Below are 17,427 nucleotides of genomic sequence, written 5' to 3'. Positions count from 1 at the left end.
GATATAAGCGAAGAGCAGATGGGCGAATTTGGTGGTATCAAGTTCGCAGTCGATCTATCCGATAATCACGAGACGATTATTTTATTAGGGATAGAGAAAATTGACGATCTGGTTGGATGAGGGTGTAGCCGACGACGACGGGATGACGAGCTTAAATGGGGATCTATGAGCATGCCGAATACACCTTGAACCAGTAAATCGAAATATAGGAATTCCGTAGCTGCGTTAGATAAGAATAGAACGCAGAGAAGGGGGAAGTCATGATGCCAGGTTCGTTATTAGGGACATAAAATCTATCACTATTCTTTGACTTACTATGATATAGTATTTGCCACAGATATGCCGTAAGGTACACTTGAGGCCGTGGCAAACACTCTGATTAAAGAGTTTGACGACGAATGGCGCCGGTCGCCGATTTCCATTCCATGTAAGCAAGGAAACGAATCGGAACGTGAGCTCGTATTAGATCTAGGTAATTTAGTTCTTGTAATATCAGTCCTCCAACGATACTCTTAACCTCTTACTAGTGCCTTATTATTGATTCTATATGACGCTGTGACTTCGTAGTTGATCAAGATGCGACAACCAGTGCCAACAAGTCTTTTTTAAAAAGAAGACGTTGAAACTGGAAACGGGCTAGGTAAAGAGACCTTTCCTTTTTATGGCTAGGCATATTCGACTTAAAGATTCTTCTTACTAGGTAGACATCGAGGTCAAGGACCCGCCAATCGGCCCGGCCAGTAGCATGGGGCTGAAAAGAATTTCTGCATAGAAAATACCAGGAATAGGACCGGGCCGCGGGTCGACTGCAGGCAACAGATTCGCTTGTGATCTCTCATGGTAAGCTAAGAGAAAATAGACGGTGACTCTTTTCAGCTTTTACTTGGAATAAATGATGAGATCGGATAGACCGAATTACGTCAAGAAGATGTCTTGGTAATGTATTAACTCTTGGAAGTAAGCCACCTTCCATGTTGATCGTAAAGGCTTGATTGTGTGATTCTCTAGTAGGTTTTCGAAATGTCGCTTTCCCGTGGTTTAAGGTTGAGCTCGAAAGCAATGTTACATTGCCATGCGCCGAGATGACGGGAAATCTAATAAAAAACTGTTGCTTGGGACCCCAGGGACCCCGAAGATCACAAGGTTTCGTTTGCGTGCGATGGCGTGCGATCTGCCAAGCATCCATAAGAACCTCACGAATCTCACGAATTCTCAGCTGCCCCTGCGTATTTACTTATACGCAAACGCTCATCTCCTGATCCTAGATCCTCCCCCGAACCCAAGAGGCTCTAGAACCTAACCTAATAACCTGTGCCACTTGCTTGAATTGTCTAATTGTCTTGACTTGTCTTGTCTGGTCTTGTGCTGTCTTAACCTTGATATCATGTGTAACATACGACCGGCCCTGAGTTAAAAAGGAGACGTATTCCCTTTAGGTTCTTGTGGAGCGCGTGCCATTTCCTCAGTTCCGCTCTTTTGTGACCGTCATACTAGGAATCAAAGCCAAGATGTCATCAGCGACAGAGGTCGGGAAAGATTCAGACCCCGACACACGGGAACTGAATGCTCCTACGGACGAGGAGTATGCCTCCTCGACTAACGATGGAATTCAGCAGTTCGCTTATTCCGACTCACGGAAAATCGGTGTTACCGGTGCTGTGTTTCTGATTTTGAATAAGATGATCGGAACCGGAAGTGAGTGAAGCGATTAATCTAATAACTTTATGCCTTCATAAACGCTATGAGTAGACTGACCAGTTTATTCTAGTTTTCTCTACCCCCTCGGCCATCTTTGCCGCAACTGGATCGGTTGGCATATCGATAATATTATGGATTGTTGGTGGTATTTTGACATTCTGCGGTCTGAGCGTATTCCTTGAGTTTGGTTTAGCTATTCCGCTCTCCGGTGGCGAGAAGAATTATCTCGAACGTGTCTACCGCCACCCGCGTTACCTAGCTTCATGTGTTTTGGCATCACAGATGATCCTTCTAGGATTCTCATCCGGAAACTCTCTCGCGTTCGGCCGGTATGTCTTAGCTGCTGCCGGAAGCACAGAAGGAGATGGTTGGACGGCCCGTGGCATCGCTATCGCGTGTATTACTTTCGCCGTCGCGCTCCATTCGATTTTTCCTAAATGGGGGTTGAGGCTTGTGAATCTCTTAGGAATATTCAAAGTGGTCATCGTGATCTTCATCGTATTTTCGGGCTTCGCCGCTATCTCTGGTCGACTTCTCATCCCGCCGCCCGGTAACTTCAAAAACGCGTTCGCCATCGAGGTGACAGAGAATTATGGTGGCCGGGGCGCATACGGGTACGCGACAGCGCTATTGCAGATCATCTACAGTTACAAGGGCTGGGAGAACGCCAACTACGTGCTTGGAGAACTGAAGAATCCTCGCAAGACCCTCGCGATTGCAGCACCCATAGCTATCGGCGGTGTTACCATCTTGTATGTTCTGGCCAACGTAGCCTACTTCGCAGCAATAACGAAGGACGACCTCGCTACATCTGAAGTGTTAGTAGCTGGGTTATTCTTTCGCAACGTTTTCGGTGATAGTGCTGCCGCACGGGCTCTCCCTGCTTTTGTTGCACTGAGCAATCTGGGTAACGTGCTGGCCGTGAGTTTTGCACACGCTCGACTCAACCAAGAATTCGGAAAAGAAGCGCTTCTACCGTATGGAAAGTTTTGGGCATCTATCAAGCCTTTTGACGCGCCAGCTGCTGCTGTAAGTATTTCTCTTAGAAACTTCTCATGAATTATATGATTAACTTGATATACCTAGCTTTTCCTCCATTGGCTTATCACAGTGATCATCCTCGTCGCTCCTCCCGCAGGCCCCGCCTACAACTTCGTCGTCAACTTATATACCTACCCTGGTGCTTGGATCAATGGTTTTGTCACTGCCGGCCTCATCTATCTCCACTACAAGAAGTCGGAGAATTGGACATCGCCTTGGCATACATATTTACCGATTAGCGTCATCTATCTCTTAGCCAATATCTTCCTCGCTATTGTCCCCTTCGTCCCGCCGTCTGGAGACTGGAATGCCGACGGCTATCCCTATTTTATATTCCCCGTTGTCGGAGTTGGCGTTTTACTTCTAGGTGGAGTATACTGGGTATGTTGGTCTAAGATCTGGCCGGCGATCGGTGGGTATAGGATCGAAGTTCATAGAATTGTCGAAGACGACGGCAAGGAGGTGGTGCGGTATCGGAAGATCAAGACGAAGTAGTTGTAGCAGTAAATGTTTCGAACATTATCCTAATGATGTTTTAACTTGAATAGTTGCTCATATTTAGAACCGATTCCATTTACCCTGATACACCAAGATACCGGAAGAACCAGTAACTTTGTCAATTAGAACCAACTAATCCTCATATTGCTTCAACCCTGTAGTTAATATCCGAGTAACATATCTTGATATAAATAGCAATATGCTCATATTCCAGTCAAAATAGCTCAGGTTATAATAGAGTCGTACAATTTTAGATACCGCATCTTTGCGCCCACTGGTATAAGTTTAGGTACCTTACACTTATCTATAACCAATTTATTAGATACATGATGGTCTGTGACCATGCATTACCCCGTTTTTGATGTGTTTTATACACTGGGTTACGTGCTACTCGGTTTGAAGCCGAGCCCTTCACTACATATTACCCCCTTTAATTGCCCGAGTCCGATGCGAAAGCGAACAGTCACCGGTGTCTCGGATCCAAAACAAACACAGACTAGGTGCTATATTTAAGACATGGCGCAAGCTCCCGAACTCATTGCCACGCTAAGATTTCTAGAGCGATATTTGCGCAATCTACAATTACAACTTCAGATGTTTCTATACGAGTTCTGAAATAGTTGCCTGTCACCTAATTCCGCATCGAAACTCTACAATATGTACCCAGTTATACCACACGCTAGGTATCTAATGCAAAGTAATTCTAGAGACCACAATCATACTTTTAGTAAGTACCTATCTAATAGGAAATGGTCGTAGCAAACATCTATATATCGAACGATGTGGCGGTCAGTCGTCTCTCATCCGCAGCCGGGTGTGGTTACACAAGAGTCTACTTGCCGTCATACATACACACTTAGTTCTCTTTTCTTGTCGATCTCCCGTACTTCTTATGTTGAAAGGAAGCTAATCAAAAGTGGCGTAGTCTCCTAAAAATACGGCCATGTGTGAAAACGGCGAGGGCGACACATGATATTGAGCTTGTCTTTACCTTAAATCTATAGATAGATGAGACGCTCTACTGTGTAACTCAATGTGGGCGTTCAGAGACGCACTCTATAGAGAATTTAACGTGCATCTATGGCTAAGAGATATGTTTAAAATCCTAAATATTCAAGTTCTCGTTTTCCACTAGTTACCCTGAAATGATAGCTGTTCTACCCCTATTCACTTAGCAGAATTCCTAGATTGATAAACCAGCAGACATGTCATCTGATTCAGATTCACCTTCGTTACTTGAGATGGATTATGGCCCCTATCTACTTCGCATATTAACCCCGATCTCAGTGATTGTAACTTTTGCCGTTGGTCTTCGTATTGTTATGAGGATACGCCGTACTTCTGGTATCGGAATTGATGACTGGCTGAGTATAGTTTCTCTTGTAAGTCATCGAGCTTATCTCACTAAACAATTAATACATCTCTCCAATCTCTACACTTCTTCCTAAGTAAACCCCTGACGAAACTAAGTTTCTAACATTGTTCTAGGTATTTTCTTGGGCACAGTACGCTCTTATCGTTCTACTCGTCAAGCTTGGTGGAATGGGACCACCAATTAACTGGAATACACCTGAAGGAATCAGTATAGACCTCAAGGCGAGCCTGCTTATATTATACTGAGATTCCGAAGATATATATTTAATTGTGCTAACTTGTTGTCTAAGGCGATCTTTGCCAGCCGATGGATCTATGCGACAACTATCCTGACTACCAAACTTAGCATCCTAATGATGTATAGGCGTATCTTCCCAGTACGATTGATGAAGATAGGGTGTCTTATCTTGGGCTCTATTACTATAGTGTGGTGGGCCGTTTACGTCCTCGTCGCGACTTTTCAATGCACTCCTGTTAAGAAGCTATTCGACCCTGACATGAACGGCTACTGTATTCCTATCTCTGACTTCCTGTTAGGAATTGTGATTTCTAATATCGTCACCGATATCGCCATCCTATGCTTGCCCATCTACGAGATCATGAGCTTACATCTCACGCGTAGTCAGCGTGTCATATTGTCCGTTATTTTTTTACTTGGAACAAGCACAATTGCTGCAAGTGGGATCCGGTTACGATACCAAATCCAGCTGACTTATGGCACATATGCAGATTTTACTTGTAATAATCATAGCTCTTATTATTTAATTTGGAATATAGCTAATAGGCCTAGTGATAAGGGTTTACTTTTTCTTATGGACCGTCCTGGAACCCGACCTAGCGATTATTTGCGGTTGCCTTCCTGTGCTTGGACCGCTGTTCAATGGTCTACTTAGAATGCGTCCTTTCACAGGGATTCGCAAACCCTTAGGTCGTGATTACGGTAATGTCGAGAGGGATAATACTCTAGTTGCAATGCGTGCACTTCGGAGCATAGGCGGCACGTCAATGCATAGGGGCAAAATAGGAAAGGGCAATAAAAGCCAGGACTTTAGAATATCGCACGGTTCTATAAGACCATTTAGGAATCTCGAAGACGATTCAGATAGTATTGAGGTACATAGCCATGGATATAGCAGGGAAGTTAATCGAGAAACATTTGGTCCATGGTCTCAAGGGTATGCCGCCGAGTGTCATGCCGTGGTGAGAAAGACTGGGGATGATGGGGTCGATGAAGTCCCGCTCGGAGTTATCACGGTCGAGACTGTGGTTAACTGGAGTGAAAACAGTTCTTCTTCTGATACCATACCAATGTAGTCTTTAGAATTAGAACTTGGGATGCAATATTACATTTGATATGTAATACGAATTATAGTAGTTGTGCGTGTCGCAACTTGTGGGCTGCTTAAGGTGATGGTTGGTATAATTGATGCTAATAGTCATATATATTGATAATAATAATAATAATAATAATAATAAGATGATTTGGCTATCCGTTTATAACGTGTGTAAGAAACCGAGATTTATATTACCAGTATTTTATAAGGTGTCTTATATATTAGGTGTTTGTGTAACATGAAATTCGGCTAAAAGCGGCGTGCTTGAGGTCCGTTCTTTTTTTAAAAGATAGTATCTTCGCTACCTCCTAGAACCCAATTTTAGGAGGTTGTTCGCACTTTCCTGTAGTACATAAAATAGGTCAATAGTATGGTGTAACATCTAAAAAAAAATTATTTGATACTTCCACATGTTTATTTTTTTTTATTCTTTTTTATTAATGTTAGGTAATTTCTCTCCTCCTTTTTCCTCGTTATGTCCGATGTTTTAAAAAAGTTTCCTCCTTTTTTTCCCCTCCTTAATTATTATTCTACCAGACATTTTACTTCTCTATCTCATTTTATCTCCGAAAACTTTTGATTAACCCGTTTCCATTCGGGTTACGGCACCAACATATTTGTGAGTAATCATAACTTGTGATTGGTTACAACTTTTCCGTCACACTGCGGTATCAAGCCCAGAATTATTCGGGGTACGGCCCGGTGCGCATCTCTGGGGGTCTTGCGTGTTCGGCGGGTTTATTCTGCGGCGTTCTACGGTACAGGCGCTTCGTGCGGAGAACAGAAGCTGGAGCTGCATGTGTCGCTTATTCTTCTTATGCTCTGGCCAAACGGGCCCAGATCATTTTAATTCATCCGTTTAATCGTTTAATCATCTATTCGTTCGATTCTTCTTCTTCTTCTATCTAACTATCTATTTTAACTCTATTTCTATCATTTTTTTCAAAGTCGATTTAACGCAGGATTTTTCTATCCTCCCCTTCTCTCTCCATATCTTCAGACTTAAAGCTCTACCCTAGAACTAGAAGATCTAGGTATTAATCGGTAGTTGCTGGTTGGAACGAACACCATCTATGTCCGATTATACATCCGTAGCGGTTCCATGAACATTCAGTCCCCAGATTGAGATGGCTGACGAGACGCCGCCGGGCGATCATGGCAGTCCTGTCGGCAAACTCAATAATGCTATTTCTGATTTCGCCTCTTCTTATGTCAAGAAGGAATTACAGCAATTGACCCGCGAGCGAGATGATGAGTTGGCTCGGAGCCACGTGCCAAAGCTTAGAGCTCTCCTCAGAGAGGTTGATAAGGAGCGTCAGGCGTATGAACAAGACAAGGAAAAGTTAATCCTAGGTCTGCGCAAGAAGTTACAATTACTCGAAGTCGACCCTGATACTATCGAGAGTACCGTCTCGGAACTTATCCCAGTCATTCCAAAATATCTGAGCGTTATTCCCAGTGCTTCGACCCTGACTATTCGACCCCCAACACCTTTTATGTCACCCGTTCGCGATAATTATTTTAGCACTGTTCTTGGCGCAGATGTCTTATCAAGCATACCTCCATTAGCGTCGCAAGTTCACGACCAAGGAACTTCTAATTCGATCAAAGATCACTCTTCAAGTCCTACTAATATTAACGTATCGCCAAACATAGGCTCGAATTTCGACCACCAAATACAGAGTCAAATTCTATCCGAAAACCCCATGACTAACAAAGCTTCTAAGCGGGTTAGCACAGATGGTGATAGCGCCGCAAGTGGGAAGCGACGGAGAGTAGATGGCGGAAAGGTAAGAACGAACTGGAGCAGTGACTTTAAGCTGCTACTTGACTACCTAGCTAATATATGACCAGAGTCTGAGTAGATCTCAATCGGATATATTCCGCAAGATCGCATTCCCGAACCTAGAGACAGGGGAGCGTATATTTCGTCATGCAGAACGTCAAGGTTTCTTCGTCATACGATGTAACAGGTCCAACTGTCAAACGGGCTTCTTCACGGATCCGCCTCTAGCATATAATAGAGCTTTGAAGCATTTCCAAAGTCACGGCGAAACGGGACAAGACGGCGAAGAACTCTCTAACGAGTACATTTTCGAAAACTTTGCATGCGAAAGTGAGTAGTCTTATATTGTATATATAGAAGAGGAGTTTGTCATAGGTACTAATCGTTGCCTATAGTTGAAGGTTCCAGTCTGGTTAGCAAGTATTGGATTAAGGAACATCTTGGCCCATCACCGCACACCTGTAGGTAAAGACATCCTTGTCATCCGCCTAGAGGAGGGCTAGTTTGTTCTTAGAAACTTCATTGGAACAACTATTAATGTCTCCAGTCATTCCCGGAAGGTCGAGATCTAAGAATATCCAAGCAGCGGATACTCTTAATGTACGAAAGAGCAAAGAGGACGACAAGAACTACACTCCGTCTAGCAAACCCCGGAATCCTACAGTGGTTAACGAAATCAATGAGTCGGACGAGGAGGAATTAGAGGCTGAGAAACCACGCCGCACGCCCAGGAGCGTACCCCGCCCAGATTATGCGGAGTTGGTAGCGAACAAGGATCCTTGGAATCTGTCAGATGGTGACAGCGATGTGCGTTAGGCCCATAAACCTAGAATATATTATACCATTGCTAACTAGTAGCTGTAGAAGGTTATTCCCCGTTCTATGAAAGAGTCTCGGACGCCCGGCAATGGTGCTATCAAGTCTACGAGATCAGGGAGTAGTAGATCACCCAGCTCGTCGAAAAGATCAACGCCGGGGCCTTCAATACTAAGAGCGAAGACATCGGAACCGAGTAAGTACGTCGACACCTCTTCCCTTGTATAAAAACGCCGTCTGACACGGCTAGACCTTTTGGTTACACCTCGGAGCAGTGGCCGAGACGGTCCGCACCCAGTTAGGAATCGACAGCGCCAACCTAACGGACTACGCGTTGCGCTCATCGATGGACATCTCTTGAAAATAAACTTTAAGATCCTGGCGTCAGCACATAGGGGGAAATAATTGTAAACCACGCTCTGCTTATTCATGTCCTTATGACGCTACTATTTTCGAAATGAGTTATACCCACGTCGACATGATTTAAAGATACCTAGGTTATGTACCTCGTATATTTTTAGCATTATGGTGAGCTACATCCATTAAATAAGTACCTCTCAATGTTCAGGGAATACGAGGGCCCGTAGAGGCAAGTAATTATGCTTATGCGGGATCTTTAAATCTCAAGCTAACGACGCAACCACTCTCATAGCTGTTGAGCCATGACTAGGATTCGTCGGCACTTCGTATACATATCACGCAGCAAGTACTTTGAGTTATATATCGATCTAATATCCCCGCCCATGCATTGTCCTTTATGAGATTAGATTGTATCTCCGTATATATAAAGCAATGTCGCTAGTTTTTATATTATATACATAGCCCACCCGATTCGTCAGACATTCCGTCCCATATGGTTATATCTAACTGAGATCTAAAAAGGCGTTCGATTCGCATTCGACTCCTCATAGCTTGGCCCGACCACCTTTCAGCGCGTCCCAGTCCTGCTGCGTAAAGGGTACATAGGCGCTGCCGCCCTTGGCGTGGTCGGGAACCCAGAAGACAGGGTCAGGCACAGTCTGAGCTGGGTCGACGCCGGCGCGCTTGAGCGGAACCTTATCTTGCTTGTTGTTGTGGGTAGCGGAGCGCGCGGACATGCGGCGCACGAAGATGGGTACGGCATACTTAGGGAGGTGGGCACGGGCGTGTCTGTTTCCGGTGAGATTTGTGATTAGCAAGGGGAGCGAAGTGGCGCTTCTTCAAACATTTGTAAGGGAGGTTGGAGGAAGGGTATGTGCATATGTCGATACTCTATCTGCTTATTTGTATTGGATATGTGATATACGGGAGGATTGGTGGCGTTTTGTTGGGATGCGGAAGCGGGGAGGCGGAGAGGGAAGAGTTCAATGCGTTGCGTTGGCAAACAAAGGTGACATAGGAAAAGTTCTATTTTGAAAAAAGGGGGGAAGGAAATATTAGACATACTTCAGCAATCCGTTATAGTCAAAAGTCTTGACGGCCGGGTCAATGAAAATAGCCGCCATGCCGGCCTTTCCGTCGTGGTTCGGTAGAGATACACCATACACGGTCGCTTCACTTACACCCGGGAATCGACCAAGTACTTCGGACACTTCGGCCGTGGATACGTTCTCTCCCTTCCAACGGAATGTATCACCCAACCTATCTAGGAAGAACCAGCGCCCATCATCATCTCGCCGCAGCGCATCGCCCGTTCGGTAGTATAAATCACCTTTACGGAATACGTCGCGCACGTATTTCTTCGATGTTGCTTCTTCATTGCGGTAATACCCTGGGAAAGACGGTGTAATCGTAGGCGGCTGCGTAACAAGTATTTCGCCGCCGACCGAGTAAGGGACGCGTCGCGCAAATCCCGTTTTGGGATCTCGCGCGATGTCCCCTGTATCGACGTCAATTTCAACTGGCACGAAGACGTTATAGAAACGCCATCGCTGAAGGAAACCATGGTGACCGACAGCATGGGCGCGGAAGTCACCCCGGGCTGGGTTATCTAGCGGCATGATACCCTCAGTCGAGTTGAAGAACTCGAAGATGGTGTCGATACCGAAACGGTCGCGGAATGGCTTCCAGACATCCGGACGCAGGCCGTTGCCGTAGATGGAGTGTACGTTATGTTCTTTGTCGCGTGGTGACGGCGGTGCTGCTAGTAGATATCGTAGTGTCTCGCCGACGTAGACGAACCACGTAGCTCTGCTATCTCGAATATCATCCCAGAACCCTGAGACGCTAAACTTGGGCGCGATGCATAGCGTCTGACCGGTCAACAGCTGCGTCATGCCACTAATACCTCCTGTACCGTGATATAGAGGCATACAATCGTAGTAGCGTTGATCATCGCCCTTAACATATGAGAAACCGCAGTCCATACTAACGCCGTATCCGAAGCTGGCCGCCGCGGGCAGCATGCAAGCTTTGGGTAATCCGGTTGTGCCGCTAGTATAAAACAGACCAAACGGCGAGTCAGGCCGGACGTTCTCGCGTAGCTCATCGGATGGCCGCTCGCCCTTGGTCGCGTTGACTTCGTGTTTAACATCAGCCAGATTCACAATACTCACCCCTTGCGCAGCCAGCTCATCTTTAACGGCATCGAGACGTTCCAATAGCTGAGGTGCGCCATCAGCCAGTATGAGTTTCGCTTCGGAGATGCCCAGACAGTGCAGTAGAGCCTGTTTAGTTAAGTTGTGGTTAATGAGGGCTGGAGCTGCACCGATAGCTATTAAACCCATCCAAGCAAAGACAAATTCGGGGCTGTTGGCCATGAAGAAGGCAACAAGGTCACCAGGCTTGACACCGGCATTTTGTGAAAACCACTGAGCGTACTGGTTGACGCGGTAGTAAGTCTCGGCATAAGTGAAGTTGCCCTGGCGCGACCAGATGCACTCCTTACTGGGTTTGGTCTGAGCATGCTTCTCGAAGAAGTAGTAGGACGAGATGCGCTTTTCTCGGACTACATATGCAGAAGGGGTTTTTGTAAGCTGTGTTCACATCTAGGTCGTAGCGTTTAGAAGGTAGACTCACCAGCTTTCTGAAGGAGCTTCGTGCCCTGCTTTTTTGCGCGGATATTCTGCCAATCCTGTCGCAGATGGAATTTGCCGTCGAGATACGTGAGACCGGCCGCAGTAGCAGCTATCGACGCCGCAGCTGCGTTGGTCAGTCAGTTGCCTCGTACATGTGAAGTTATGGGAAATGGCCAATGTCTTACCAATTGCTGCCATCCTTCCTCTAAGAATTATTATTACTAAACCAGTATCTTTTTAAGGAAAGAAAAGGACGTAGTAGAAGCTATGTATACCGCGTACCAAATACGATTCTATACTACTAGTTGTTGCAGAAAATCGAAAAGAAGACAAGTTGGTGTTGCATTTCAGATCTAATCCTTACCACCAATTCATGGTGACGGCCGGGATTCTGATAGAAAACATCTTCAGAAAAAAGAAGGGAGCGATACGACGCGCCAACAGTACAGCCGAAAGGTGACCTCGGGATTTTAGCTTGCCTAGTCCATTAGACTGGGGGGGTTATTAGGACGGCAGTTTGTGGGGGACAGGGGTTAGACACTATGTATGTAATGTGGGTGAATAAACATCATTTTGCCATGTTCAGGGGAAAAGAAGAGTCAAGGGTCTATCTACTACATATGAGGCTATGATTATTAGGGAATAGCGAGTTGGAATAATGTGGGGGAGCTTAGACCCTCTCTACCCTTGCCCCCAAACCAAAATACCATTGCCATATCCTGTTTGTCTTGGCCAAGTATCAAAAGTCGAGCTTGGATTAGCCGCTGGAGAGTCGCCCCGCATTTCCCGGGTTTATTGTTCGGCACCTGTGTGGTGGCTGGATGTTAAGACGGAGAGACATTTAACTACTAGTTTGACTATTAGTGATTGTGTAATAGATGACTATTAAAGAGTCTTAGAAATTGTAGCTAAGGCTTACAAGACTAAAGCTTCGAATAACTAGTGTTACGAATATACCTATCATTCCGTACAAGTATATTTATTATGTGAGTAAACATTATAGATACTTCAAGAAAACAATCATGAGTTGAAGCCAAATAATTAGAAGTATTACATATAGATATTTCTTAAAAGTATATCAGAAGTTAAATTTTATTAGTATTTTTATATTAACTAATAAAATTTATAACAGCTTTGTTCATGTATTAGTTAGTGGTTATATATAGGAGATAGTTGTTTATAAGAGCTGGTCTTCTTGTCGTATGCTTTACGCTCAATATTGTAAATACTGATCCAGCAGACTCTATCATTTTGATTAGAAAGCTAGTTGCTATGTTCTGTATCACTCTCGTGTAGATACTTACCCAATCAATACTCTCGGATCCGTCGATCATCTGTGACATGGTAACCGCGTATGGCAACTCTGAATCGACAACAGGATCCGTGACCCCTGACGATATATTTTCCTCCGCGAGAGATAGGCCAACATCGTTTTGTGCAACCTTCTTGATCATCAGGTCAAGCGCGAGTGCTGCAGTCTGTGCATCGGGTGAAGCTGCTTTGTTAACTGCCCATATCCGTTGAGACTCCTGAAGCGCCCGATACTCTCTACTTGCAAGTTGCTGCGTATCTCCCCTTTCGGTCAAGACTCCACTTCGAGATCGCATGCGAACAGACAAATCTAGACAGAGAACCATGGAAGCTAAAAGAAAATCATGCACTGATAGTGAAAAGAACATCCACCTGTCTTCGTATAATCTTCCACCAGGCTCACATGCCTTATGTATATCTATCTGTCGGGAAACGATATCGAGAGCTGCTTCAACGCATGCGTGCCGTGATCGTTCGAATCTAGGGCTTCTTAACTCATAACTGATATATCGTCGATGGAGTATGATAAGACCTTTTAGATAGAGTATTTCTATTGTGCATCGTTGCCATATGAGACAAGGGTGATCTATAAAAGAACGGTTGACATCCCGTTTCTTCAAAAGTTCTGGAACCATGCTGTAGACTTGGTTCATTTCAGCGTCTAGCTCAATCGTTTCGTCGTAAGCCGGAACTGATATTGATTGCGTATTTGCAACTATTTTTTTGAAGACTCCCATCACACTAGCTTTGACAATATTGTAAAGCATGTGGGTGTTCTCAGAAAGGGGTCTCGATGGTGGCAGTACTGTCATGTCCACATGGAGATCAGAGTATTCTAGATTCCTTGGAACCTCAGTGTCGCAAAATTCGGTTGGTATCATACTTGGGAAGCCCATTTGAAAGGATATCAATGCGTCTATTTGGAATATGTTAACCCAAACTCGTCGCCGCATCTCTCCATCAAAAGGGGAGATGCCAGTTAGGTTGCTTGGGTCGCGATGATAACCCATCCTAAATGCTAACCGGATTGCTGTGCCCATTTCGAACCACAAATCAACTGGATTACCTTCGCGACTGAAAAAACAGCTTTGGATATGAAGCATAAATGCCTCAAGCGCATGTGCATTAGCAGTGGCATATCGCCCGAGAACCAGACACTGCACCGCTCTCTGCTGTAATATACTTATATGAGGGATTAACCCATCGGGCTCTCTTATGTTCGATACCTTTCGCAAGCTAACCGAAACACTGAGAACAGAGAAAAGAAGGGCTACCCAGAGCGGTGGCATCGTTAATGGTGACTCCCAAAATGAAGCATACTATATTATTCGTAAGTTATAGTTCCACGTATGGCATGAATAGAAGGCTTACTTCGCTTTGAAATTTATCCGGGTGTATAATGCCTTAGTTATCGTGAAAGTTAGTAGACCAGTTTACCTATGCTAGACTCGAGCTCTTACCTAGGACCATGAATCGGGATCCGAAGTACCAAGAAAGCAACATGTCGCAGATGGGTTGGGATGGTAACGAGCTCAGAATCTCGTCGAGACTCGAAATTTGGTCTGAGCTTAGCAAGAAACTAGCGTCTAATACTACGTGATCTGTGGCGAACCCTTTCTCATTCTGTGATATAGGCTGATTTGATGCCAATAAGTGCTCTCTGACCTCTTTTATATCGTCCAAGATGGATAGCCAGTGGCTAGGATCGATATAGTTCACTTGACCATCCGCGGTTTCCTGAAGGTGGGGTGTCTCAGGGGTAAGGGCATCTTCTCGTGCGCTTTGACTCGTAAAACTCGAATCATGATTTGCGGACTTATTGTAATGTATTGCTGGTGATGTGATATCCTCGGCGTCTTTTGTGGTAAGTTGTCTTCTTGTAGTCAGTCCCGGCCGAACCACAGCATCACCGGACAGTAAAGAGGATACCAAATTCTCTAGAGTATTAAGTCTATCTTTCAAGTCGCGCGGCTTGTTATTACTAGGCTCGCTTCGACTAGCATTGGCCGCATAGTTACAAAGTGAGGCCTTATCCCGTCTTATACAGGAATCGCATGGTGAACCTCGGTTACACTTCAGTCTATGAGACGCACGTAAGCATAGGTATTTTAGGTGCGCAGTAATATTAAGGGCACAATGATACAGCATACTTTCTGGTTCGACATGGCTCACAAGAAACAGGTGGCCGGTTCCTTTTTTCCACCTTTTTACGTCCGATGTCACTGCTGGCCATGGAAGCACAGATGAGATTAATCCAAAGTTTCGTTTTTCCTGTACGGTAATTATAGGAATGGGGAGGAGCTTATTATGCTTAGATGTAAAGGTTCTATTCTCACGGCTAAGAAGGAATCCGCAGTTTACGGCGGGTCGGAGACATTATATGCGCTACAGCACGGCGGCGGGTTGTGTGTGGTAGTGGAGCCGGAGCTTAGAGCACAGGAGAAGGACGCGGAGATATTATCCCCGCTAATAAGCAGTAGGTAGCGGACGGAGATGAGGCCCATAAGCCCAGGCCTAATTAGAATCCTCCGTAAATCAACATGTAAGCGACATAATAATACACACCAGACGGCATGGATGAAAGGACGTATAAAATCCGTGTAAGTAGAAATTATTAACATAGCATAGCCCCTCGAGAGGGTAAGGTAAAATGGAATATAAAATAGCTTTTTGGGATGTGATGTATTTCTCATTTAGCTAACTTCTCAACATCAAAGCATTGTGATCTTTTATCAATAAGACATAATTCCAATAGGCCCTCAAGTCGCTATGTCTGCCTTTTCAGCGCTATATGGAGTTAGCTCCGTCATCTCTTCAAAGATTTTCGTGAAGCTTCCAGTTCCAAGTGGGAATTCCGAGCTTTCTAACCAAACTATTGTTGTGACTGGCGCTAATACTGGCCTTGGATTTGAAGCCTGTCTTCACCTATCACGACTTGGTGTTGGGAAACTCATCATGGCCGTACGAACTATAGCCAAGGGCGACGATGCGAGAAAAAAGATCCTCAATTCCACTGGTCGACCTGAGTTCTCTATAGAAGTATGGCCTATCGACATGGATAGCTATGATTCGGTCAAGTCATTCGCGAACCGCACCTCTCAACTTCCTCGCCTTGATGGCGTGTTAGCCAATGCTGGTGTTATGACCTCCAATTTCAGCTTGAGCGAACACAACGAAAAGAATCTCAACGTCAACGTCATCAGTACCTTTCTGCTGTACTTGCTCCTCCTGCCAAAAATGCGCGAATCTAGCCAGAATACAGGACACGTCTGCCGTTATGCGATCCCAAACAGTGCGCTACACTACATTGCTCCGCTCGCCGAGTTGGACCCTAACAGTCCCAGCATTATCAACCGGCTGAATGATCCCCAGAAAGCTAATATGGCTGGTCGATATTCTCTGAGTAAGGTACTCGTTCTCTACGCCGTGCGCGAGTTTGCCGAAAGGACTAGTTCTTCCGGAAAGGGGGCGTGCATCATCAATACGCCGAATCCAAGCTTCTGCAAGTCTAACCTAGCAAACGAATCCCAAGGAACCCGTGGCTTTAAGATATTCGAGAAGCTCTTAGCTCGATCTACGGAAGAAGGTAGCCGTGTCTTAGTTCATGGCTTGCTGGCTGGGCAAGAAACTAATGGTCAGTATCTGTCAAACTGTCATGTCGAAGTGTAAGTGGTCTATACCATTTTGTTGAAATATCTCTGTCTAACCGTTTTAAAAGCCCTGCGTACCACATCACTGGGAAATGGGGTCAAAAGGTTCAAAAGAAGTTTTTCGGTGAACTTATGGATAAACTAGAAGATATCCAACCTGGTATCTCGTCAAATATTTAATGGTTATCATACATGGCTTTAATTAGGGGATGATGGATAGTATAGAAATGTGAGATTACATATACGAGTAAGAATATGATAGATGTATACTACTGTACTATTTTAGATTTGTTTTTATATTTTATCATGAGTGTAAAGGTGACAACCCATAATCGAATGGTATATTATTAAAAATGAACCAAAACTTATCACCGGGGAGATATAATAACTATTTGCCAAGTGAGATTCTATCGTGGATTTCGATAATGAAAAGTAGTAATACGAGTCGGTAAAGACTATTAAGGAGCTAAAGAAGGGTGTTGATTAGCCACCTAACAGCAGCAACTCGTTAAGGATCAGCTTATTATAGCAATGAAAACGGATTTACATGAGTCTGGGTTGGTCTGTATGATGTATAGGAACGTATAAGGGTTTCTATCATTTTAATAAATATTCTGGTGCTTCGATTCTTGAACCCCTATTTTTTAAGTAGACGAGCTGGTGCTTTTCTCAACCAGGTTAAGAAGTTAAACTTAAACAAATATTATACTCTGACATTTTTATAAAAGTTTCTTGTATTTTTTTATGCCGTGGATTTAGTAGAGAAAATATAGTTTTCTCACTCCTTTGAGGTGAGGCATCTCTGGTATACTTAAGTCTGGTATAGTTAAGGTACTTGGGTACTTAGATGACTTACCCCAGAGCACTGGGACATTGACATGTGGCTAATTACATAAGGATAAACAAGGGTTTATTTCCCCCAC

At 44.6% G+C, this 17,427-nt stretch overlaps 4 protein-coding genes across 4 annotated transcripts; 3 read left to right on the top strand and 1 right to left on the bottom strand.

The window, feature by feature from the left end:
- Nucleotides 1-1,508: 1,508 nt before the first annotated feature.
- Nucleotides 1,509-3,234, top strand: GL218_00999 (High-affinity methionine permease; the record flags this gene model as incomplete). The annotated part of the gene is made up of 3 exons (XM_033577445.1): nucleotides 1,509-1,695; nucleotides 1,769-2,727; nucleotides 2,785-3,234. 3 exons carry the CDS (start codon nucleotides 1,509-1,511, stop codon nucleotides 3,232-3,234), a joined length of 1,596 nt encoding a protein of 531 aa, XP_033437733.1.
- A 1,208-nt stretch (nucleotides 3,235-4,442) lies between these two features.
- On the top strand, nucleotides 4,443-8,547 carry GL218_00998 (uncharacterized protein; the record flags this gene model as incomplete). Its single annotated transcript, XM_033577444.1, has 8 exons — nucleotides 4,443-4,619; nucleotides 4,726-4,833; nucleotides 4,902-5,349; nucleotides 5,402-5,724; nucleotides 7,067-7,735; nucleotides 7,785-8,061; nucleotides 8,127-8,192; nucleotides 8,279-8,547. 8 exons carry the CDS (start codon nucleotides 4,443-4,445, stop codon nucleotides 8,545-8,547), a joined length of 2,337 nt encoding a protein of 778 aa, XP_033437732.1.
- A 905-nt stretch (nucleotides 8,548-9,452) lies between these two features.
- On the bottom strand, nucleotides 9,453-15,087 carry GL218_00997 (Isopenicillin N epimerase component 1; the record flags this gene model as incomplete). Its single annotated transcript, XM_033577443.1, has 7 exons — nucleotides 9,453-9,696; nucleotides 9,973-11,473; nucleotides 11,545-11,667; nucleotides 14,038-14,173; nucleotides 14,226-14,257; nucleotides 14,315-14,934; nucleotides 15,005-15,087. 7 exons carry the CDS (start codon nucleotides 15,085-15,087, stop codon nucleotides 9,453-9,455), a joined length of 2,739 nt encoding a protein of 912 aa, XP_033437735.1.
- A 536-nt stretch (nucleotides 15,088-15,623) lies between these two features.
- Nucleotides 15,624-16,684, top strand: GL218_00996 (Retinol dehydrogenase 11; the record flags this gene model as incomplete). The annotated part of the gene is made up of 2 exons (XM_033577442.1): nucleotides 15,624-16,519; nucleotides 16,573-16,684. 2 exons carry the CDS (start codon nucleotides 15,624-15,626, stop codon nucleotides 16,682-16,684), a joined length of 1,008 nt encoding a protein of 335 aa, XP_033437734.1.
- Nucleotides 16,685-17,427: the final 743 nt, after the last annotated feature.

Source organism: Daldinia childiae (assembly GCF_008694065.1).
Source record: "Daldinia childiae strain JS-1345 chromosome Unknown Scaffold2, whole genome shotgun sequence".
NCBI lineage: Eukaryota > Fungi > Ascomycota > Sordariomycetes > Xylariales > Hypoxylaceae > Daldinia > Daldinia childiae.
This window is presented reverse-complemented; position numbering and strand designations above follow the sequence as displayed.